General features: G+C 44.4%; 5 protein-coding genes across 6 annotated transcripts in view; 4 read left to right on the forward strand and 1 right to left on the reverse strand.

Moving 5' to 3' along the window:
* The first annotated feature begins 6,766 nt into the window (after nt 1–6,766).
* Nucleotides 6,767–8,686, forward strand: LOC131261169 (cytochrome P450 4d2-like). The gene is made up of 2 exons (XM_058263117.1): nt 6,767–7,538; nt 7,600–8,686. The coding sequence occupies exons 1-2, from the start codon at nt 6,907–6,909 to the stop codon at nt 8,498–8,500; spliced, it is 1,533 nt and encodes a 510-aa protein (XP_058119100.1). The 5' UTR covers nt 6,767–6,906; the 3' UTR covers nt 8,501–8,686.
* A 493-nt stretch (nt 8,687–9,179) lies between these two features.
* LOC131260302 (cytochrome P450 4d2-like) lies at nt 9,180–10,754 on the forward strand. Its single transcript, XM_058261999.1, has 2 exons — nt 9,180–9,811; nt 9,881–10,754. The coding sequence occupies exons 1-2, from the start codon at nt 9,180–9,182 to the stop codon at nt 10,752–10,754; spliced, it is 1,506 nt and encodes a 501-aa protein (XP_058117982.1).
* Nucleotides 10,755–11,135: 381 nt separating this feature from the next.
* LOC131260305 (cytochrome P450 4d2-like) lies at nt 11,136–12,719 on the forward strand. Its single transcript, XM_058262001.1, has 2 exons — nt 11,136–11,770; nt 11,846–12,719. Exons 1-2 carry the CDS (start codon nt 11,136–11,138, stop codon nt 12,717–12,719), a joined length of 1,509 nt encoding a protein of 502 aa, XP_058117984.1.
* Nucleotides 12,720–14,140: 1,421 nt separating this feature from the next.
* On the reverse strand, nt 14,141–14,965 carry LOC131258418 (large ribosomal subunit protein bL17m). Its single transcript, XM_058259732.1, has one exon. The coding sequence runs from the start codon at nt 14,871–14,873 to the stop codon at nt 14,247–14,249; it is 627 nt and encodes a 208-aa protein (XP_058115715.1). The 5' UTR covers nt 14,874–14,965; the 3' UTR covers nt 14,141–14,246.
* A 491-nt stretch (nt 14,966–15,456) lies between these two features.
* LOC131259760 (AF4/FMR2 family member lilli) overlaps nt 15,457–24,955 on the forward strand; it is a 55,609-nt gene continuing 46,110 nt past the window's right edge. The window contains exons 1-2 of one of the 2 annotated variants that reach the window (XM_058261337.1): nt 15,457–16,239; nt 21,223–21,623. In XM_058261337.1, the coding sequence (XP_058117320.1) occupies nt 21,332–21,623 (292 nt within the window). In that variant the 5' untranslated portion in view covers nt 15,457–16,239; nt 21,223–21,331. The remainder of the gene's footprint in view (nt 16,240–21,222; nt 21,624–24,955) is intronic. The other variant, XM_058261339.1, reaches the window with a different exon arrangement.

Genomic DNA, 24,955 nt, shown 5'->3' on the forward strand with positions numbered 1-24,955 from the left:
GATTTTGCACAAACACACTTCGTCACGGGCTGGTAACGTTTCTGTTCGTTGAAAATTACTTACTTTTGCCAAACAGACCCAACGTTCCGTCGATGGGCACGATAACGATATTTGCTAGCGGCCGATGGCAAGATGTCATAGTGACAGTGGCGAAGTGTCGTCGTGAGTGATGCCAGAACCGAACGCTGAGGAAGTTCCATCGGAAGGGAAAGTAGCCTGTCGGCTTTCACCGAAAATAGCAATATTGGCGACAGTACGATACGTACTAGCGGAACGATGCTCGGAAGGATGACTCCTACCCTGGTGCCCCCCGGAGTGCCTTTTTTTTACTGTCACTTTCCCTGCGTCGGAAAAATCAGCATAAGTAAGCAATAAAATTATGACTGAAATGCGTCCAAGCGATGCGGTACTAGTTGAAACGGAAATCCGGAAAAAAAGAAGCAAATGCTTGTTGGCAAACGCAACGGAATTTCCCAACGCCACCACCGAAGCCAGCGTGACGCCTAGGATGCCCTAGAAGTCCTGCTGACAAAGCGTGTATCAATTTCATTTCATTCAATTTGTTTCTTCCTTTTTTCAGTGGGAAGCCAGATTTTATCAGTCTTATTATTCAGTTTTAAAAAAATTGAAGCATCAGTCATTATGTTACTCCCACGTTCGGAGAATGATTATGCGCTATTCAGAAATTATAAGTAGATTTGATAAATTACTAGCTACATAAGTACATTTCCGAGTAGTATTTTTCTCTGTATGGCACCAATTATTTTCTAGGAAAAGAAAATTATATTTTTGCTATATTCTACAGCCACTGCGAACCTAAATCGAATGGAATATGTAATTCCGGAAACATCCCTCGAGCAATTATAATTTATTTTATCTCGCGTACGAAAATGCTATAGGGAGAGTGATCCTCATCAAATAAGTAAAGAAAACCGTTTAAAAACTCTGAATTTTCTCTCATTTTACCTGTTAATCAAACAATTTGCCCCTACCTGTCACTTAACCTGCCATTCCATCAGAATTGACAACGGTTAACAGGAGCTGCCAGGCATTCCGGGAAGTGAAACGAGCACGCAATTCACATCCACTCAAATGCTTTCGAATGGCTTTGTCACCTTCCCTGTTGGATCCCTGTTTTCGGGTTGAGTTGACCATGAAAACAAATCGGTTCCAATTAAACCTAACCCTTTTTTACGAGTCCCGCGCGACCTCTTTCGGTGCCGCTTGCTCGAAAGAAATCAGGAGTTAATTGGGGTTTAATTGCGACAGCTTTGGAAACCGTGTCCTGTTGTCGCCTGATCTCTCCAGTGCCCCGTTGGATCCTAGCGCGTCAAACTTTTAATAGTCCTCCGTCTCGCATCGACAACGCTACTCATGCTGCGAAAGGATACACCTGGCCTGGAAATGAAGGAACCCGTAAAATTCCAATAAAAAATGGCATTATATACTGTTTTAGGAAAAAAACCAAACTCCACCCGGGGAGAGGAACTGTTGGAGCAAAAGTTATGCAATTAAACGAAAACAAGGCGTCCCCATGGGTGTCGGGGAAATTTGTAATGGAAAAGTGTCAGACATTCCAACAATCATTACACAGAATTTGGCCTGCGGCTGGCGAGCGTTGAAGATCTTTTCTGACGTTGAAAGACGTCGAGACTTCGAGGAATTGTCACCAACGACCGCCGTCGAGGACTTGCACAACATCCGCGAAGCGCCTGAAAGGTATGCAAAGCTCTCACATCTTATTTCATCAACTTCCACCGGCGTGACGTTGGTCAAAGGCACATCGGATAAAGCATGCTTCTAGTGGTGTGGATTACGATTTGATACACCTATACACCAAACCATCTAATGCGCACTATTCACTTCCTCATTCCCTTCTCCCTAGACACAACTTCCAGCTGAACTTTTTGTTTCCAGCATGAAGCCTCTTCGAGCGACTTCTTCGTCGGTTCGTTGTTTGGAAAGGACGCGCCATAAAACGGAGCATATTTCCATGGCTGTCGGGGGAACGATAAATAGCAAACACGTGCTCCATACGGCCAGCCTGCCACTCCGTCGCGGCCTATCGTAGTTGCCACATTGAGGCAAATTTGTACCAAACGCGTAAAACGGGCGGCAAACATAACGAGATCCACCCGAGATCATTCCGTCGTATTTTAACGCTCGCCATTCTTTCTCTACTATTTGTGTCCCTTTTTCTTACTTAAGCATATACTTTTTGGAGGCTTACGGGTAGGCGAAGCCACAGTCATAACAATGCTTCGTCGAAACAGCTCCGTAAGTGCCGTAGGAAATGGTATGCCTTCGGAACTTCCTGGCGCCATCCGTCGGCGGCGCGTCTACCGTCAGCCCTCGCGATCACTTATGGCCCATTGGTTTGTTTGAATATATTTTCTTCCCATCGATTTCGGGTTTTATTTTGCAAAAATTTACGGGCGATCGAGCTCCATCGACGAGCCGGTCGCGCGATGGCGGAAGTCAATCGATTTTTGGTTCCGTTTTTGCTTCCAAACCACGATGCGCCGATGAGGACGCCGAACAAAAGTAAATGAAAAATAAATGGTTCTTCAAGCGAGGGAAAAGTTTTTCCCTAACCGATGGCTCCACAATACAGATCGTAATTTTACTACCTCGCTTTATTGTTGCAGATTTTGCTGGTTGGTGAATAAAAGAACGCCTAGCCACATTTGGTCAAAGTGTAGCCGAAGTCAGGAGATTTTCGCTGCCATTAGAATGTGAGGAGGGAAATTCTATTGTGAACGCCAAGCTCTTATGCCCCTCGGGCATCTCGGCTCGAGTCTAATGGGGTATTATCCTCTTCGGCATTCATCGAGTCTCCCGCAGCATGCAGTCAACTTTTGACGCAATTATTTTACAACAATCCGCAAGAATGTGGGTAAAGTTACAGCTGCTTTCGGAAAAGTTGCCCATTTTTCGGTGGAGCCTGAAAGCCGAGAAACTTTACGCCGTTCCTTGGGGCGCTGCGAAGTCAACCGGTTGGGGTTAATTTAAACGTTGCTCAAATTACGCCCCCATCCGACTGGATTACGACCATTAGTCATCGCGAGAAAACCAGTTTTTGGGTAGGGAAAGGCTTTTAATTATTTGTACTACGACCGAAAACAACGGCAAACGGTGTTTGTTTCTCTTATGTCTCGCCATTGCTGTTCGAAATTGTGCTTTTAACTCTCATCGATGAGCCTCCGAAGCGTGAGACACACTCCAGAAGCAAACGAACCATTTTTTTTGGAGTGTCAAATGGGCGAAAACCATACCAAAAGCGCCTGCAAGATATGCAAGCATCTATCACCTGATTGCCATCGAGACATAGCTCGTTATCGACCGGCGAACTGAGCGATAATAGGATTAAGGCCTGAAGCCACACGGTAAACCGAATTAATTCCAGCTCTCCTATAACCGGATCCGCCAATTTTGCCGAAGAGATCCTCCGGATGCTGCAGTGCTCAACTTACCCGGAGAGGTTTTCGAATGAATCAATAATGTGATTTGTTTGCCGAGTTACGTTCGTTATCAGTATGAGGTTGGCAATGAGTTGGAGAAGCATGAGTGAGCGGAAGGATGGTGAGCTTTGCCTACCGCCAAAGATATCATTATCAAAACGCTGGGTTTCCATGGGGTGTACACCTCTTCGTTCAGCATTGGCTGCTGTAAACTGTAAACACCTCTAAATAAAGGTGTTACCAACGTACCGAGAAGAAGTAAGTATCCTTCAAATGTACTTTGGTATCCACGAATGGGCGGAAAAATGGGCTCTACGTACACATTTAATATGACATCAAATGGAGACAAATTTCGATTGGTATCCGAGCTCTCAACCTGTATGCAAACGGTTCCAGAAGGTTACAGGATAAAGACACCGAGAAACTGCCAGAAAATTAATTTCCCTCTCATGCTACACAAAAGATGTTGGACCTATTTTTATTTTGGAATGTACTAGGTCTATCGCGACGGTATTTTTCGAAATTGTTCTCTTTAAAATTTGATTTTTGAAAGCTAAAAATAAAAAGTACAACATTACCAAACACTTTCTTCTTTATCTTTTAAAATGCAAAGGTAGAAAATCCCGCTTCCGTTGGCAATTTCAACTTGGACAGCATAAATTTTAAAATTATCGCAAAACACCTTCCGGGTATTGCTCGCCTGCCATGATTTACGCTGACCGTTCGAGCCCTTTCTAATCGCCAGTTTTTGCCACTCCACTTGGTTTATGGCCCCCTATCGATCAAAGTAACCCTTCATTTGCAGCCGTATCGAACTGACCTAATGGCTATGCCGTTCCAGAGCACGATTATTCACCGGGATAAGTCGCTAGGTTACCGTACCGTTTCGAGAGTGCCACGTGCCCAGAGCCAAGGTGTCGTGCTTTGGCTGCATAAATTGCCTACCCAAACTTGTCAGGGATGATCGAAGACAATCACCTTCGAGAAAGGCGGTACCTTACCTTTTCCTCGCTCTTGGGAAAATTTAACCATCATCCTTTGGACAAATAAATCAAACATAAACAACGTACCACGGCCGCGTCGGCCACGGTTTTACTGGCGGAGAAGATCCTGATTTACGAGAGCGTACACACACACAGACATCGAAAAGCCACCTGATCGCCAAAGGAAACCCACGCTACCATCTTGGCAAACAGTCACCAGGAGCGTCGACCAAGGACATAATGGTGCCCAAGCTACGCCATCGTAATGCCGGGAATGCTTTGTTTTCTCGAAATATTGGTGGTTGATGTTATAAATTATAATCAAAGCTTCGCCTCGGCTGCCGATGGCGGCATCAATAGCAATGTGGCTGAGAGTTCCGCAATCAGCTTATGGAAGATGGGCCCTAACGAAGGGTGGTGGGTTCGAAAGGGATAGCGGGTTCGAGATACCTGATAACCGGAAAGATACCGACACCTGGGCTGGTGCTAGGACACCATTCCAGTGCCGTGTAGGCATTCATCATAGACTTCGGACTCAACTTTACTGCCTGTCAGTTGCTGCTTCCTCGTCGCAGGACTATTTCTAGCTGCATCTAAATCTTGTACCGGGAGGCCTTTGTTTGCGAGCTCCGACTTTCGACTGTTCGATAAATAATTGTAATAAATTCAACGTGCAACATGGGCTCTCTCGTGTTGGACTCATGTAGGCTATTTAATGCTTAAGTTATCCCAACCGTTCTCCGGAAGATGTTAACGATGACGTAGTCACTTGGACCGAGTCCACAACGATGGAAGAATACATTTGGATAACGAATGATATTCAACTTACGAAACAAGTAACTGTACGATGACCTTGCGCTTGGAATGATTCCCTTGGATCCTAGCAGGTTACGAGTGGGATTTCAGGGTGGCTTCGTGTCGGCAAGATAGGCTCGGAACCGAGCACAAATTGATTGCTTTCCTTGTTTATCTATTTCCGGTGAAATTATCCACGAATGTCGAACGTTGCAGACGTTGGTAGCCCTTCCTCTTCGCTGGAACAATACAAATCTTTTGCAATCTTTTCCTTCCTCTTTTCGAGCGCATAAATACATAAAGCTGCGAGGCACCAACACCATCGTGATGGTTTCGCGAAACGATTATTGATTTACCATCCTACGCCTTTTTTATGTAATCTATGGAAGCATCTTTGGAGCTTCGTATGCTGGAATGCCTAACAAATCACGCGAATCGGATGATCTAATAAATAAAACATTCATCAAAATAACCGAGGCAGCAACACCGATGAGAACAGCAAGACATGATAAAAAGAGGGAAAGCGGAAGCGAAAGACATTTATTAAATTTGAAAATTATGATTTCCCATGAGTCTTTGCGTAGATTGATAAACATTTTTGAAAAGAATATTGAAGAATTTGAGTATCCTAACTTAGCAGCGTCAAAAGCATGGCTATGGAAAATACAATAGCAGTTGAAGAAATTACCTTACAATCACTCGGTGAATCATATCAATCGTTTCACCGCTTTGTTATCATTTCAATTTCACACTGAACAGAGTGTATTTTCCAATCCTTCCATTTTTTCCAATTTCTAAAGTCCTGTGCATTTCCAATCACACATCGCTACGATATGACTGAGGCAGATTGTATTATTTTGCCTTCTTTCCTGTTCTCAACAAATGCTCACAGGAAGTGTACAAAAGTTTGTGAATTTAAATCAGAACGAGGATATCCGTTTTCCGTAGATGGATTCAAATGTGAATTGTTGTGCTTTGTGTAGGTAGGTGTGTCAAAATAGATCCTGCTTGGAAACTTCCAGCATAGGATGTTCTATATTTTCTGGAACACATTAGCATATTGCATTTTTGAATAAGGTATGTCTTATTGCATATTTATGTCAATATTATCTCACAAAAAAAATGAAAAATGTATCGATAAACTTCTCAATCTCAGGGTTGGGATGATAAGCAACGTATGGAAGATATTTTAATGTTCAATGGGGTTGGTGTTCAACCTTCGTTCTTCCAGTGTATCGTCCGGAAGTGAGTAGCCGATTCAGCTTCTGTTAAGTCATACTCCACGCCATTCTCGCGTGACTATTTAATTCGCAATCTAATCTTATTCCATGTTATGGAGCTCTTCAAAACAAAGTCATGCGGCGATGTCACACGTACACAGAAAAAAGCCCCAAATCTTCCAACCGGTTCAAGGGGAGTATCCGCGATAGGACACACACTCGTACGACTCGAGATTGATCGCGAGCATAACATTCAGGGTCTTGGCCACCCGCGGAATCAGTTGTTGCTTCCAAGACGCACAGTAAACAGGTGCCGCGTTCCAGTTTGTGTTTGAGTGGTAGAAAAAAAGTCGAAAAGTGTGTACGCGAAAGGAATTACATCACTCTGCAGATTGATTCATTTTCAGTGTTCCATCAAAACAAACGATTAAATACACGGTAGCCGCGATGCTGCTTCAAGTTCTGGCCACCGCCTTTGCCATCGGCATCTCATGGGTAGTGGTAACCGTGTTGCGAAATAGAGCTACCATTGCTCGATTGAAAAAACTCCTCCCGCACTTTGACGCCGTACCGTCCCTGCCCTTGCTGGGCACGTCGTACCACTTTAAAGATCCCACTCCGGAAGGCATTTTTGCCACCTTTACCGGGTTCCATCGTCGTTACGGACGCAATTTGTTCACCGAGGGTCTGTTCAATCAACCTGCCATCCAGATTACCGACCCCAAGGTAATCGAGCAGGTGGTGCAAGCGCGTACGATCGAGAAAACGATCATCTACGACTTTATGGTGCCATGGCTCGGCACGGGACTAGTCGTGTCCACCGGCGCCAAATGGGCTCAGCGTAGAAAAATCATCACGCCAACGTTTCACTTTAAAATTCTCGAAGACTTCCTCGTCATCATGAACCATCAGGCGGACGTGTTCATCGATAAGCTGACGGCGCATGCGGGCGGCCCAAATTTTGATATTTACGAATACGTTACATACTGCGCACTGGACATCATCTCGGAATCGGCGATGGGTGTCAAGTTGAACACGCAGCAGCATCCAAACGCGGAGTACGTTCAGTCTGTTAAAGAGTAAGTAACATTATTGTTGAATGTTAAGGAGTAGGAGTATTTATAGCAATTTCTATTCCAGGATCTCGGACATCATTTTGAAGCGACTCTTCTCACTTGGCCGTGAGTTTAAGTGGACATTCCTGTTCACCGAAGCTTACCGGCGGCAGAAGAAGCTACTAAAGGTGGTGCACGGTTTTGCCGATCGGGTGATTAGCGAACGTAAGAAGCAACTGGAGGATGAGCGAGAGCAACAGCGTGCCCAGGAGAAAATCGAGGAATCGGACGTGTACGGAAAGCGTCGTATGACCTTGCTGGATCTTTTGCTGAACGTCTCGGTCGAAGGCAAACCGTTGTCTAATAACGACATCCGGGAGGAGGTTGACACGTTCATGTTCGCAGGACACGACACAACAACTTCGTGCATCAGCTTTGCCGCATACCACCTGTCCCGCAATCCCGAAATTCAACAAAAAGCGTACGACGAGATTCAGGAGCTAGTTGGACCCGATGCAAAGCGGGCAGAACTTACCTATGGAACACTGCAAGAGCTAAAGTACCTCGAGATGATCATCAAGGAGACCCTGCGCATGAATCCATCCGTTCCGATCATCGGTCGTCGATCGGTTGGAGATATGGTAATCGATGGTGCAACAATTCCAGCCGGCATCGACTTTGGAATCATTATCTACGCGCTGCATAATGATCCCAAGCTCTATCCCGAACCGGAACGCTTCGATCCGGAACGGTTTAGCGACGATGCCACAGCACAGAGACAACCTTACAGCTACATACCGTTTAGTGTGGGTTCACGAAACTGTATCGGTCAGCGGTATGCAATGTTGGAAATCAAAACCATCCTCGTGAAGCTGCTGGCCAACTATCGGTTGTTGCCATGCGAGGAAAGCAATTCACTTCGCATCAAAACGGATATGACGCTGAAACCCGTAAAAGGAGCATTTGTGAAAATTGTTGCTCGGTAATGAGATAATCTGAACGACAGAAGTCAAGATAATGATAACCGGTAAGTGCTATACATGTTAAGAGGTGCTCAGCCTTATCAGTTAGTCAAAAATGATCCAGGTGTACTCGAATGAATTTGTAAAACGCTATGTGCTCCCAGTATTTGAGGAGCATATTTTCATGCATGACGCATGCCAATCATATAAACACCAGAAATAAAAATAAACAAATGACAAAATCATTCTGAAGGCCCATAAAATTTAACGCTACCCAGACCCACGCTACCCCGCAAACACACATTCAATGTAGTAAAAGTAGTAGTAAATATATTTTATAGAGGCTTTGAGCCGGGTGGCCTCTTTCACCCCTTACACATTCAATGTCTCGAGAAGGATGACGATAGAAAGAACTTTTATATTCGTAACGTAACCTTAAACCTGCTGCAATCTCGGTGCATTTGCTTTCAGCGTATCAAAGTAATAAAAACGAAGATTCGTGGAACATAAAATTTAAATTAGAAAAACGGACCATTATGTTACGATCACATGAGTGATCCTCACCAAATGATTATTCAAACACTGTATCACGAATAAAATACAGTACACAGCACACGGAGTGCATCAGTTGTATCCTAACCTCCAGATGATTCAAACAACCAGTAAGGCAGATTAGGTAGAGAAGTAGAACCTCGCAGATATAATGGTGATCTCCTTCTTTATTTTGTTCTGCGTAACTGCAGCGCTTGCGATCGTGCTAAAAGTTACCATCAAGTGTCGTGAAGTGGCAAATCTGTTGAAAAAACTACCCAATTTCCGGGCCGTACCTTCGTTGCCGCTGCTTGGAAGTGCACTTCTATTTCGAGACACAACTCCTGATGGAATCGTACGTACGATGACCAAGTTTCATCGTCAATATGGCAAAAATTTGCTATTACAGGAACTTGGTAACGAATTCAAGCTGCTCACTATCGATCCACGAGTGATAGAACAAGTTATGCAGACCCGAAATATCAAGAAAACTAAACTTTATAGATTTTTGAGCCCATGGATAGGCAACAGTAGTGTTTCACTGGACGGAGAGCGCTGGTTAACTCGCAGGAAGATCATTAGCCCTGTCTTCCATTACAAAATGTTGAACGATTTTATACTCACGATGGTTGCACAAGCCGACGTGCTGGTAGAAAAGCTACGCGGCAATGTTGGTGGATCTGACTTTGATATTTACTTACCGGTGAGGTACTGCACGATGGACGTTATCTACGAAACCGCGTTGGGCATTAAGTTACAAAGTCAGCTGAACCCAAACGTACAGCACGTTGAGGCTACAGATGAGTAAGTAAAAGTACAAGGTGTTCGTGATAGTATGACAAGTTGATAAATTTAATGAATGTGCCTTTCCAGATTTCTTGACTTAGTACATAAAAGAATCTTTAATCCACTGATGAGAAGCAACTTCATCTACTCCTTCACAAAAGCGGGTCAGCGTCAGAAGGAAATAGTGAAAGTGCTTAACAACTTCATGGATACAGTAATCCAGGAGCGAAAGCATAATGATAATGCCGCTCTAGAGTCGATTGAAGGGAATCGTTCTACGAGGATGACGTTCCTAGATCTTCTACTTCAGACACGCTACGATGGTGAACCGATGCCGGATGAGGAGATTCGCGGTGAAGTGAATACTTTCATGTTCGCCGGTCACGAGACGATCACGTCTTGCGTCAGTTTTGCCTTGTATTATCTGTCACGTAACCCGACCATCCAGCAGAAGCTCTACGATGAAATAGTGTCCGTTTATGGAGCTGACGGGAATGTCCGATCGGCCACCATTACGCATGCGTCTCTGCAGCAGCTCAAGTACATGGAAATGGTGATTAAAGAAACGCTTCGTATGAGTCCTTCGGTGCCGTTCATTGGGCGAACATCGGCAGGGGACATGACTGTGAATGGGGTTGTCATACCGGCAGAGACGGAGGTTCTGATAAACATTTACATCATGCACAATGATCCCGATCAATATCCGGAACCTGATCGTTTCCTGCCGGAACGTTTTGAGAATGAGGATGGAAAGACCACCTTCAGTTACTTGCCGTTTAGTGCCGGAATACGAAGCTGCGTTGGACAGCGTTTTGCCACGTTGGAGATGAAAACGATCTTGATAAAGCTGTTGGCCAACTACCGCATGTTGTCGTGCAAGCAAGAAAACGAATTGCAATTTAAATCCGATCTTACTTTGAAACCATTGAAGGGAGCTTTTATGCAAATACTGGAAAGATAGATTAGTGGATGGTACATTATGTTTGAGCATCCTTAGAAAAACTAACTAAATCGCCCAATCGAATAACTATAGCGTTCTGAATAATAAATTTCAGTACTGATAGATAATGTATTTCAATTTTGCACATGTGCACATGTTTAAATAATTGAATGTGTTTGAGTTCCGAAATAATGAAACGGTCCAATTGCTTAACTTAATTCATTGTTTAATTCACTACCGTGTTCTGGTGGTGATAACCCCCAGCTGGCCTGCACCACTGTAACCTTTTCTCAGATAAGTATAATTTCTTTGTTCGAAAGCGGCACCCATTGCTCTGGGCTCATCAGTACTGTCTGATCTTCCAACGAGTTCGAACAATTTTCCATACAAGTGCATACGATCATGATGATGATAAACTTGTTTTTCTTCTTTTGTATCACTACAGCTATTGTTATAGTGCTAAAAATTACTAGAAAACATCGTGATGTGAAAACCCTTCTGAAAAAGCTACCAAATTTCCGTGCCGTGCCTTCGTTGCCTCTGCTTGGAAGTGCATTTCTGTTTCGCGACTCTACGCCTGATGGGATCCTGCGTACCCTGACCAAGTTTCACCGTCAGTATGGCAAAAATTTACTACTCCAGGAACTTGGCAACGAATTTAAGCTGCTCACGACCGATCCACGTGTGATAGAACAAGTCATGCAGACACGGAATGTCAAGAAAACTAGCTTCTATAAATTTCTGACACCGTGGCTAGGGCACAGCAGCGTTATACTGGACGGATCGCGTTGGAGTACCCGCAGAAAGATCATTAACCCAGCGTTCCATTACAAAATGTTGAACGATTTCATTCTCACCATGGTTGCTCAGACGGACACGTTGGTAGAGAAACTGCGCAGCCATGTTGGAGGGCCAGAATTTGATGTCCACTTTCCATTGAGGTATTGCACGATGGACGTTATTAGCGAAACTGCAATGGGAATTCAGCTCCAATGCCAGTCGAATCCGAAAGTTCAGTTTGTTGAAGCTTCAGAGGCGTAAGTAAAAGTCAAAGATTATTAGAGTACCATTTCTTGTTTGATTTTAATGTTCTGCATTCGTTCCCCAAACAGAATGATAGACATCGTTCATAAAAGAATCTTTAATCCGTTTGTAAGTAACAACTTTATCTACTCCTTGACAAAAGCGGGTAAGCGTCAGAAGGAAATAGTGAAAGTGCTTAACAACTTCATGGATACAGTAATCCAGGAGCGAAAGCAAAATGATAATGCCGCTCTAGAGTCGATTGAAGGGAATCGTTCTATGAAGATGACGTTCCTAGATCTTCTACTTCAGACACGCTACGATGGTGAACCTTTGCCGGATGAGGATATTCGCGGTGAAGTGAATACTTTCATGTTCGCCGGTCACGAGACGATCACGTCTTGCGTCAGTTTCGCCTTGTATTATCTGTCACGTAACCCGACCATCCAGCAGAAGCTCTACGATGAAATAGTGTCCGTTTATGGAGCTGACGGGAATGTCCGATCGGCCACCATTACGCATGCGTCTCTGCAGCAGCTCAAGTACATGGAAATGGTGATTAAAGAAACGCTTCGGATGAATCCTTCGATTCCGTTAATAGGAAGAACTTCAGCAGGCGATATGATTGTTGATGGTGTGGCTATTCCGGCCGGAACGGAGGTTATGATAAACATTTACATCATGCACAATGACCCCGATCAGTATCCGGAACCCGATCGTTTCCTGCCAGAACGTTTTGAGAATGAGGATGGAAAGACCACCTTCAGTTACCTGCCGTTTAGTGCCGGAATAAGAAGCTGCATTGGACAGCGCTATGCCATGTTGGAGATGAAAACGATCTTGGTGAAGCTGCTGGCAAACTATCGTCTGATGCCGTGCAAGCAAGAAAATGAACTGCAACTTAAGGCCGATTTAACTTTGAAACCACTGCGAGGAGCTTTCATTAAAATACTAGAGAGATAATTTTTATTTTAATCATATGGAAGGTGCTTCACTTTTTTGTGGAATAAGAATGGATCAATAAATTTTATTTTGTTTTTGTTCGACGCTTATATATTGTAGTTTTTTGTGAGTTTTGAACATGTAAAGGAAACTAAAATCACTTTCATAACCAACATCTTTCTGCAACACGTCTCTATCTTGGTGAAGTTCATTTATGCGTAATTTATGTTTATGGTTAATATTCCCAAAATCCGCCCACGAACATTACAACCACACATTGTGGTCGTCAACGTCTAGTCTTGTTGGCGTCACAGTGAACCACATAACACTCATGCTGGTCCTGGACGTACGTAAATGCATGATATTGACCATTTCCAAGCATGCTGCCCTGTACAACAGATATCAATTGCAGGCGCCGGTTTTGGTACGTGTTGTTGAAGCAGGATGTATGTAAACTGATTCCGTGACGGAACCGTTTCTATATTCCAGCGAGAAGATTGAGTAAATAGTCCGGTCGGGTAGTAAACGAAGGACTCCTCTTCCTCTTCCGGGGTATAGGGCTCTAAGATCAGTCGTTTGTTAAATTGTCTGTCTTCCGAACATACATTGTTCAAGTCTGTAGTGAATGAACATCCTTGTGTCGACAAATGACCAAAAACATAAAAATGTTGGTTATAAACATGATACTTTTATGCTTTGTTTGTCGTCACTATGTTTGTCGAACAGGATATAAAACAGCAAGTAACGATGTCTGTTAAAGAAGCATCGTCTCATCATGCATCATACTACAACATTTACTGTAACGTCGGAGGAATGATATGCAAATTTAAATTTAAAAATATAATACATTTCATTCGGAGAAATCTGGCATTAATTAGGAGTACAGTTGGTCCCCGCAGTACGCGAATGTTTGGGACCGAACGCAATAGCGTATATCGAATTTTCGCGTATTGCGGATTTCCTCTGCCATATCGTTTATACCTTATATTGAAGAGTTGGCACTGAGAGGGAACCGCTTATTTAACATATCTTTTATCCAAATAACTGTTTCCAAACTGTTATCCAAATTTTATCCAAAGTGTTCCATTTTTTTTATTGCATAGTTATATCTCTGTTAAAAAATGCATATTAAAAACTTCATTCTACCAAAACAAAGTAAAATTGACTAATCAGAACTCGAGCAACGCTAAGAGCTGTCAGTTTTAAAAAATCGCGTATTGCGAATTCGCGTATATCGAGTATCGCGTACTGCGGGGACCAACTGTAATTGGAATAATATCTCATGAAATTATCATTACATCGTTACAAGCGTTTAAGCACTAATTTGGCCCTTGGAATTAATCTCATTAGATTATTTCTTACGATTGGGAGAACCTAGTTAAACTATGCAATTAAAACGACCAGCTTACCGGATTAAGAACACTTATTTAATAAACAATGAGTGTATTGTCTAGAAGAGGAATTTATCTCTTATTTTGTTGCACTTTGTGATATTTATTGGTTTCTACTTTAATCTAAACAAATGGCATAATCCTATTTACACAGAACCTAAACTTGTTCTTTGGAAGCTTTTGGTTGTTCCTTGCTTTCGGTAGCTTGTCCCGCAACCGACTGGCCTGCATCCAATGGTGTATCATTACCGATTTGTCCCGCTATTTCGGCATACTTTTCCCTTCGATAGTCTTTCTTCGCCTCGTCCATCAGTACGTTGTGTAGGAGGTTGCGGTTGTTGGACTGGTTCGGTAGTAGCGAAGGGTAAGGGTTTCCACGCAGCTCCAAGACGGCACGCTTGCGATACCAACCCGGATATTCCTTTGGCGCTTTGTACATCCTTGTCGCGGACACCTTGTACTCCTCGAAACGCGGCACCAGCACCTTGAAAAGTTTGTGTACCAGCTGTTTCTCCAGCAGCCAAAAATCGGCCATCTCCATCGTCGGCTTGTGGCAATCTCCGCGGCGTATCGCATCGGAGATCAACCGCTCGGCATACCCTCGTGCCTCGTCCGCCCGTTGATAGTTCAGCTCGATTCGCTCGTGTTTCACCAGTGCCGTCACCGTTTTGCGCAATTTATCTAACCGGCCCTCGGGTCCATCGATGTTTTTAAGATTGCGATGTCGCGGCGCGACGGCTATTCGCAACTGCGACATCAGCTTTGTCACTTCTGCTTGATTCATGCTTGAATAGTAATGTACTTAATTCAAAATTTGAGAAAAACACTTGATTTTCTGTACAAAACTCTTTACATTCGCGTTATTCAATCAAAACACATTTCTACGGCCGGTTTGACAGCCGTCAAACAACCTTCCGCTAGGTAACCAAGGTTTATGTATTATAAGGTTTGTTTCGCTCTCCTAGTCAGTCGTGTTTGTCATGCGAATCCCTCGAACCATAAAGTTTATTACATCATATTGCGATGAAAAATTAGGATTTTGCACAGGTAATTTTACTTCATTTTTTTTTTCACAGGATTTTTCACAGGAATTCGGTAGTTTCCCGATGATATGAAATAGTAAATACGTTTGAAAAAAAAACTCGAACGCCTTTGGTAAGGTTGTGTCAAGTCACGAAAAGTCAACATACCCGTGGAGTACGAAAGCTACCTGCGAAAACATCTGTACTTTGAACGAAACAAAAAAATATTTACGTCCCACGACCCACGTCCGACGTAGACGTTGCGCGTGTCAGTCGTGTCAGCTCGTCGTTGTGCTGCGGATCGTAGCGGCGCATGGGAACACAATACGAGAGATTGGATGCTCTTCCAAACTAACACAAATCAGTGACATCTTCGTCTTCCCATCGTCCAAGAGAACGGATTCTGTGACCGCTGTTTGTGGTGGATGTTGCATTCTCCGAGGGCGAACTGTAACCGTGGTCGCCATTCCGGCTCCGAGGGAGAGCTTGCACACGCGGCTCGCTAGCCCTGGTGACCGCTGCGACCGGCTGGCTGGCTCGTTCCCAATGCTTATTTTATTGGATTATTAAAAGCATCCCGCTCTCCAGCATTCGGACGGCGCGCTCTTTTGCTCTTGTATCACGGCGGCGTTGCGGAATCCTTCCACGAAACCGGTCAGTTTCCAGTTCCAGTTCTCCGGTCCAGTACCCAAGCGCGCCTCCCGAGAGAAGTGTTTAAATTGTCAATCCTGTCCAGAAGAGAAGAAGACGAGACAGGTTCTTTTTATTTGCGAACAGACGCACTACTGTCCGTACCAGATCGATTTCCATACGAGAACGTGAACCACGGGTTTTCAGTTTTTTGTTTTTCGACCAAGTAATTGCCTTGTGAAGTGACGCAAAGTGAAGAGCGAGAGTGCTTCTCTTCATCTGGTGCGTGGTGCGGAAAATAAAATTAAAAGCAAGATTCTTGTGCAGTCGAAGGTCTCGGCAAGATTGAAATTGCCAGCGTGTGTTGCGTTACGCGGAAAATCCTCTTGAACGCCATATGGAAGGTGGCATCGGTGGCGGAGAAATCGAAAAAGTGTCCGCGTTCTAAAGGACGTCAGTGAAATAATCCACTCAGCGTGTGTTGTAAGTGCCGAACGCGTAAGTGTCCTTTCCTCTGTCCGGTTTTGTGTTTGTGCATGTGTGTATGTTTTGTGCAGGCCTCTTTGTGCATGGATGCATACGTGTGTGGTGCTGTTCTGGACGAGTGAAAACTTGATTAATCGCATGCATGCGCAACGACGCACTCTCGGTCGCTGATGGCGGAAAGTCAGTAGGAAGAAAGGAATTAAGAAGCCAAAAGAATAGAAAGGTTTCTTCCTCATCAGCCATCAAGCCCATGGGGCTGCAGCCGATTGCCAGTTTCCGTTATGATTTCTTCTTTTCAGTCTCTCAATGTCAAAGACACCGTTGTCTTTTGCTAATGCTGTCGAACGTGCTGTGCACTTGTTTTAAATGCGACCTTTTATTAGAGAGAGCGCTGGTGCTACCCATTTCCTCCCCGGTTTATGATGGGTATGGGAAAATGTCGGAGGAAAATATTGCCCCCGCCGGGACTGCTGCGGTGTGAAAACTACCTCCCGATGAAGAAACGCTCTGGGAATGGGCTCAAGTAGGCTCAACGGATCGAAGTAGGCAGACTGGAAGAAATAGGGAGAAGATAGGGAGGCTGGTTCGTGCTGTTGATGTTGTAGGCTTTAGAAGCTCCTTCACCTTGCTTCAATTTTAAATCCGGTTGAGCAGCAGCAGCCCCAGCACTTGGTTCAGAAGAAGAGTGTACGAGTATGGCTAGAACGAGATGCGAGAAACTCCGGTGTCCAGGTGCGCAGAGAGCAAAGAACCGAAACGAAAGCTGCTGCGGAAGGGGTCGTTTGAAGGAGGGCCAAAGAGGAAGAGAGGGCCCTGTAGTAGAGAACAATGCACCCGACGCAACGCAATGTGGTACCGGAATTGGCTAGAAGAGGAGTCCATCGCAGCAGCCGACCAGACTATGGAAAGGCGCTAGCAGTGAGGACTGGGAGAAGGGACGGTTGGTGCGCCTGCGTACGCACGGCAAAGCCACCGGGCGTGCGCAAAAGCGGGACGGAAGGGTGATATCGAGAACCAAAGGGTTCTGTTTTGGAGGCGGAAAGCAAGCCATGATGATGGTGTCTGCACACGCGACGGATGGTTGGCGGGTGCGGGTGAAGAAGTGGAGTGGATGTGATGAGTATCGCTCGTCCGCCGCCACCTGACTCGAGCTCTGGATCACCATTTTTCTTTTTTCGCCAAAACGAGACCAAATCCCCGAGATCGGGCAGCAGTTTGAAGAGATAGCGTGTTTGGATGTGTTTTGTCCAACAAGACTAGAACAAAACAAAGCCCTTTTCGAGGATGGAAAACAGACGAAATTTCTCTGGCCGCTGGAAAAACTAGCCCATGGACTGTTGGCTATTCAATCCAGCAGTGCGCTGAACTTGCCATACCGCCATGATGCAAATGTTTGGATCCCGTGTTCGGGTTGCAACATGTGAGGGATGACGCGGGGTGGATGTAGGAGATACCTGAAGGCAGGGGACCGCGAAAGAGTTGTTTGAACTCTCGGCACGCTGGGTTTTCCATCGCTTCAGCGAACGCTTTCCGCGGGCTTCCATTCATCTCTCTCTTTTTCGCTTTTTTCCGACTTTTGTTAATCTCTTTCTCTCTCCGTTTTGAATGGGCCGAACATCGAGAGGATTGCTCTGTTGTGATCCGTTTGACAGGCACTTGTTGTTGTTGTTGTGTTTTCCCTCGGCCGAACCCGGAGTTTTCCACCCGTTGGCTGAATTATTGCCTATTTTTGTTTTTTGCTGCTGCCTGAACAATATTCGATTCAGCTTTTTTTTTCTATTCCCCTTTGGACGCGTGTGTGTCTATGAACTTTTGACAGCTTTTTTCTCAGCGCCTACTCGTTTGGGTTGATGAGGTTCGTTTGTTTGCCGGCGCTGTACCTACTTCCGGAATGCCGGTAAAGCTTTTTAATATTTTTTTGTGGCTCCCCCAGTTTTACCTTCCTTCGGTTTCCATTGAGGCCAAATTTCCCAACCAAGGCTTGTTTGGTTTGGTGCTACGGAAAATGGTTTTATTTGATCCCCCCCTTGATAGACTTTGTTGTTTTGGTTAACCAACGCTGGGCAACGCCGGGACTCAGTCAATGGCAACGAAACGAAAAACCTTCCGGTCATTTCGATTTATCTTATCACTCGCTCGCTGGCCGAAAACGTCCATGATTGACAGCGCCTAGCTTTCGGCGTCGGGCCGCAGCGCGAATGATAAGCAAAAGTTGATAAAACGGAAACCAATAAAAACTACACCAATCGAAACCTTGTCGAACCAGGCTCGGATTGCAAAAGGCCACCAGCAACATTTTTGTTCTAGAGGTCGCTTTTCATCCACGGCATCACCACCACCGGGTTTCCGTCATGTTTGTTCATTATTGATTTTGTTCCCCAAAAGCGTCCAGGGCTGATAACGTTCGCTTATATCTGATTAGGAACTACAAAGGGGCAAAATAAAAATTAGTTCCGCCGCCCCCGGAAGGGATGTTTATTGGTAGGGTTAGCTGGTTTAATGATTCTTTGCAGTGTGGTGTACGGTTGTATGCGTAGGTAGGAAGGAAACTTTGCAGTTTTCCATGAGTCATTCGGGACATTTTCATGTGGAGGAAGGTTAAAGGCGGAAAAAATCGATATTCAAAAGCTGGGTATTCATCTATCTACGGCACACGAGTTTGTCATGAGCCAAATAACATTTTTATACAATTCAGTTCAGTTTTTTCTGTTTAATGAGTAACTTGAACTAGATGAAACTCCCACTGTTTTGCTTTCCCATTTCAATTACGTGCGCGAATTATGTGTGGTTATTGGAAAGTAATTGAATTTCATACCTCTCTGCCTTTAATACCAATTTTCAACACTTCTTAGTTCAATGACTCGCGAAAGGTTTGCAAAAACCAGAGATGAACGGACGAGGACCGGGGAAGAAAAAAAAAGGCACACCCAAGTAATCGCTGTCCATTGACTAAAACTGACCATTTGCGGTGGAAATTGATTCCTTCCGAGCCCGCCAGGGCATAGGGGCCAGAGGGGTGATTTATTTCCATGCTTTCCTATTTCGCTATAAGGGAAGGAGATTAAGGCTGGTGTTTGCACGATGCCGGACGGGAGTGAGGAAAGGTGTGTGGGCAAAAAAACAAAGGGAAAAATAAAAACTCACCCAAGGCAAAACTACACGTTTGGGGGGTGGTTTTTTTCTTTTCCCTTTTTTCCTCCCCGCAGAAGACCAAAGCCTGTGCAGAAGAACGTATTTGTTACGCATGAAAACACGCATAAACACCAGTCCCTTCGTTCCCCCCAAGGGCCTCTCGCGCTCGCGCTGGATTTTCGTAATAGCTAATAAACAGATGCACCAATACATGATTACGTTTGTTTGGTCGTATTGGTCATCCACCTGCAAATTGTTGCGAGAAGCATAGGTGAAAGTATTCCCCCCCGGAGGGGTATTGGAGAAAAGGGTGAGTCCGTCCTTGAAACGGCTTAAAACCGGCCATTCAGATGATAGGAACAGGCGAGCTGGTTTGGAAGGTCGACTTTTTGCCATTTTACAACGATATGGAAAACAAAATGCCAAATAAGGCACACGTCGAAATACAAAGTGGTAAACTATAAACACACGAATGTGCACATTTTTCAAAGCTATTTGAATATTTCATCACGGCACGATGGATTGGTTCGGTTGGCCGGTTGCAAAATATTTTCCCTCCCCCTCCGTGCGGACCGCCCTTGCTCGAGGATTGTACGTGTATCCATCACCCGTTAGAGATGGGTTTGTGTCCACCGGGTTGTCCACCACTTATCATCGGGAAAGTGGACATTGAACTGATGGCCAGTGGAATGCTTTCGGTCAGGTGGAAAAGGGGGGTGTGATTGCCAAGTACTGTTGAAGATTGTTGGCAACTGATAAAACTGCTGGACATGGCCACATCGTAGTAGCACCCTTGCTTTGACGAAACGAACCACTAGAAACATTGGAGCTGGGAGAACCTTCCTTTGGGGATGGGGATGGGGTTCGGGGTGCCACTATCAGCGAACGGTTGATTGAGTCATAGTTTAAAATTGCCTCACTGCGAATAGCTTTGCCCATTTTTCATTGATATTTATTTTTCTCTCACTGAGCACTTCTATATTGTTGAGATATATTTTCCAAAACCAAACATCTTTATTATACGAAAGACTCTTTCTTGGGTCAGCGACGAACCCCTTCCAATAATCGAATTCAAGTGTACGAATGAAATGGAAAGCACCGCAGGTTAAAATGGAGAGGCGACGATGATTTTTCACACCGAAAATTGGCCTCAACCCGTGGTTCTATTGTAGAGTTTGGACCCCTAGGATGGTGGCCGTACAAAAGGAAGCAATGGTATTTACTCGGTGGGTTTTATGTAGGACATTCAGCTAGAAAGGGAAAGAGGAGTCACAGTCGGCTTTTGGGGGAGGAATAACGAAAGCACGAAGCTGGTCGAGCCTATCGGATTTCGGTACAAAATAATGACATATTTGCATTTGAATGACTGTGTTGCAACTTCCACTTCAACTAAAGCCAGTGCGAGAGAATGTTCCCTATTTTCTCACGGTTTCCGTGGATAGAGGAAATGAGTGAATATTTCCCAAACAGTGTCAGCACGGCCCAAAAGTAATTAAGTTTAGGAGAGAGGAACTAAAGTAGAAACTAGAGTTAGTGAAAGCAGCCCGTCAGCGTCAGCACACAGCATCATCAGCAATTACGGCAACGGTGGCCGACAATCGGGCGGAGGAAAAATCAACAACAACAAACTGCGATGCTATAATTAACCTTTTTGCGCCTGTATGTCTGCCTGTTTGTGTCTGTGTTTCAGATTGTGTGTTGTGGAAGTTAAAAATCGAATTTATTAAAACACGCCTTTGAACGACAGTGCAACCCAACTAATCTTATCTGATCGTAACGAAATCTTTTCTTTCATCTTTCATCTTAATTCTTCCGGAATCCTGCATCACCCTTCCTCTTCCTCCTTCAACATCCCTCCTCTAGTGCACACATTTCTCCCATACGTCCCTCGGCCCAAGCACAAACGCCGGCTTTGGGAGGAAAAATCGATCCACCCCCCACAGCTAGCTAACGAGGCGCCTTCTCTAACAGCATGATGGCCGACACGCCCACTAACACTAGCGCGCACGTGCCACCGGCATCGACGTCGGGCAACGGCGATCCGAGCGTCATCCCGCAGTGGAAAAAGGAACTGATCCAGCGGCGCAAGAATTTGGCCAAAACGATCGGTGCCGTCGCAACGCAGGTGCACGACTCGGCGTCGACGGTGGCCGCGGCCATTTCCGCTTCCGCCTCGTCACCCGTCACCCCCCATCCGCGCACGCCGACCGGCGGTGGCGCTTTCCCCGTCGGCAGCCCCTTCTACGCCGGGGCCGGAACGAAAGGTAACATTTACGCGAAAATCACTGTTCAGACAACGCTAAAACAAAATCACCGTAAAAGGGGATGGAAAATCGAGGAGAGTAGAGTCAGCCAGAACGACAGTTCACTTTCTCTCTACTCGTTTCTATCCCTTTATCGCCCCTTCGTTTTCCTAGTTTGTGTAGATTTGTATGTAAAATTCAATCCTCCCATTGTAAAATTTTTTCAACTTTGCACATACCGCATACCACACCAATGATAACGTTTGTTTTAGTTTTGGGAATATTAAACATTTTTAAAGATTTAAATCATACCAAACAAAACATCATAATCCGAATTTTTCTTTTCACTTTCTTTCCTTCAACTTACAAAAGCGTTATAAAACCTGTTCGTGATGATCTTTTTTATTCATTTGTATGATTCTACTCTCGTATTCTTACTACCCTCGAATGGACTTCCCCTGATTTTGTGTTTGCCAATAGCTGTAGTGTTTGAAAATGACGTTTGGTTTATAACACGCGGCTTGTCACAATCTCATTCCCGTCCGATAACGTGCCAATCAGATGACAATAATGCTCTCGACCAGACAAATGGCCTCGTTCCGCTGTAATTTCGTTCGAATTGCGTATGAACATCCATCGGCGCAATCAAACCCACGTCTGTTTGCATTCAACTGTACGTTTCATGACGCAAAAATTAACCTTGTTTACTTTGATTGACTTTTGGAGCTATTTTGTTTCAATCAGACATCTTTGATTGAAATTGCATTACCATTTTTAACTGTTGGTGGTACAATTATTCGTCTTCAGAACTTCCTCAACACTTGCCAATAATGAAGAAATCCACAAAAAATACAGTTAAATTCATCATAGTAGGCGCTACCACTGTTTGGCAATCTGCTCGTCATATCTCTCCGCCCGATCGATGGATGAATCACATTTCATTCGGTGTTTAATCCCTTTTGGCCCTTCCCCCTCTCGCCTTCACTACAGTCACTTCGTGCTTCGACTGTCCTCATTTTGCACGGGTAGCGAGATGGGAGGTTAAACTGATAAGCTTGGTCCCATTTTATTATTATTTAAAGTAGATGTACACGCCATTCGGCTTCCAGGTTTTCGAAGCTTGCGGGCGAATGGATTATCTTATCAGCTCTCTTGCTAGCTGCCGGCGGCCTTAGAAGCACCTTTATCAGCTGACCGAGCTCTCGAACAACTTTGCTCCGAACATGTGACAATAAGGAGGGGATGGGGAAGGGGGTGGGTAGACCGATGTTCGGTTTGTTTTGCAATAACGCGAACTTCTTGTATGTATACAAACCTACCACCCGGGCAAGGTTGTTTCTACGGCGTGTGCATCGCATTATCTATTTCTGCTACGTTATGCTTTGTGAACATCACCATGACACGCCGCTTGCGGTTCTCGTGACCGAGCATTAGCATGTGTTTCCCACAACAAATCGATCCCAGTGATTATCGACTTGGTCATCTTCTTCATTGATCATTCATCTTTTAGCATAAATATGCTAGCTTAGTTTTGTGAACCATTACTTGCACGTGTTGGCGTGTCATGTTTTAGATTCAAACCCATTTCTATCACTTTCAAGAAGTATTGATTTAGCAAAACTCAATATTTGGATCACTTGTTTGTCTTTCTTGTTAGTTTTGTGTCAGTTCTTGGCTTGCTTTTTGTGACAATGTGGCGAGCTTCCTTTCCTCATTGCTTTCGGTGCAAAATTCAAATATTAACCTCCGGCAATGGAATTCTGTTGATTTGGGAAGTTATAAAACAAAGTCCTTCAGATACCCGCACCGGTTAAATGTTAGGTCTCTCGTTTCTTTCACTACCTTGTCGTCACCAATGTGGCTCTAACATCGCTACAGTTTATTTGCCATACTTTGGAGCAAAGTCCCAATGAAAATGTCATCGCCTCACCCGACGCTGTGCCGACCTTCGCACGTACAAAAATTCAAACATACTTCCCCCGGCCACCGCTTGCTCAAACGTTCGACACTGGCCGCCGGGTTCGGTTTTAAATAAACAACAACCCCCAAAACAGACTTAGACAAACGCGAAGCAGCAAACGCCGTGGACTGGGATGAATAATACGAAGCGAAATTGGTTGCGCGTTGCAATTAGGTTTTTTGGACCCGTTAGTAATTGATTATGCATTTTTGGAACGTTTGTTTTTTTTTGTCGTTATACTTTCAAGCCGAACGACGAGGAGAGGGCGAACGAGATGGCGAGCAGACAAATGCTGCCCATTAATTAGACGTGTTGCACTAATGGGTGACCACCGCCAGTATCATGTGTCAAAAGTCAGCAAAAAGTGTTCTTCAACCTAAAGTCTGATGAAAAATTCATTAGCCCCCTTTCGAAGCTGCTAAGCGGGGCCGATAATTGCAAAGCAGTTGCCACGGTGGCGCACAAGGGAGGAAAAGAGGTAGCACAATAAAAAGAGGTGCTCCAGATTTTTAAAGCTTGGTAGAACTTATCTAATTCACTTATGAACAAAGAGAAGAAAAAAAAAGTTGATTCCGTACGTAATTTCGGAGTTTTACTGAACTCTTCGATCGCTTTTGTTGGCTTGTTTCATTGATGTTCTTTTGATACTCTTTATTTTCATTGATTCCAATCGGTTTTTCAAAACCGACTAAATCTAGGATAAAATATCCAACCATTTCTCCACTGAAGTTTATTTGAAACTCTTAAAGTTAGTTGGGACCGAAACAATGCTCCTCCACACACCCCGTATGTAATGAAATAAAATAACATTCACGGCTACGATGCAAATTTGCGTTCCAATGCAAATGCTACCACCTCGTCAACCTTTTTTTTTAATGCTGGCGAAAGATAAAATTCAGTACAGAAAAAAAGGAAAACCGATGCGGGAAGCCGCCTGGGAGCACGGGTTGCGGAGGTTTTGTTTTATTATTTTTCCGATGCGTTCATATGCAAATCGAGAGCCGATGTGTGACGATTTTCGAATCGCGCAACATCTACTATTTGTGGATTTTTTTTTTGTTGTTTTCTGTTTTGTTAACCGACCTCTTGTCCAGAAACTCGCCGTCAACAGCAAATAAAACGCGGTCGAGAAACGGAACAATCTTTTTTTTTGCGTTCGGATTTTCTTTTTGTCAAACTCGAACCGCGAAGCTTTGCCAACGTGGTCGAGGGAAGGAGTTTTATTTTCGGGCATTCGATGGTAAATTTGGAGTCCATTTTGAACTGTTTCCAAACTAAGAAAAATGTAAAAGGAACGTTCGGACACCTTTTAATGGATTATATTGGACTAAAAAATAAATCTTTATTGGGCGAGGTGGATTTGAAAAATACATGTTGATGTTTGTATAGAATG

This window comes from Anopheles coustani, chromosome 3 (genome assembly GCF_943734705.1).
Source record: "Anopheles coustani chromosome 3, idAnoCousDA_361_x.2, whole genome shotgun sequence".
Classification (NCBI taxonomy): domain Eukaryota; kingdom Metazoa; phylum Arthropoda; class Insecta; order Diptera; family Culicidae; genus Anopheles; species Anopheles coustani.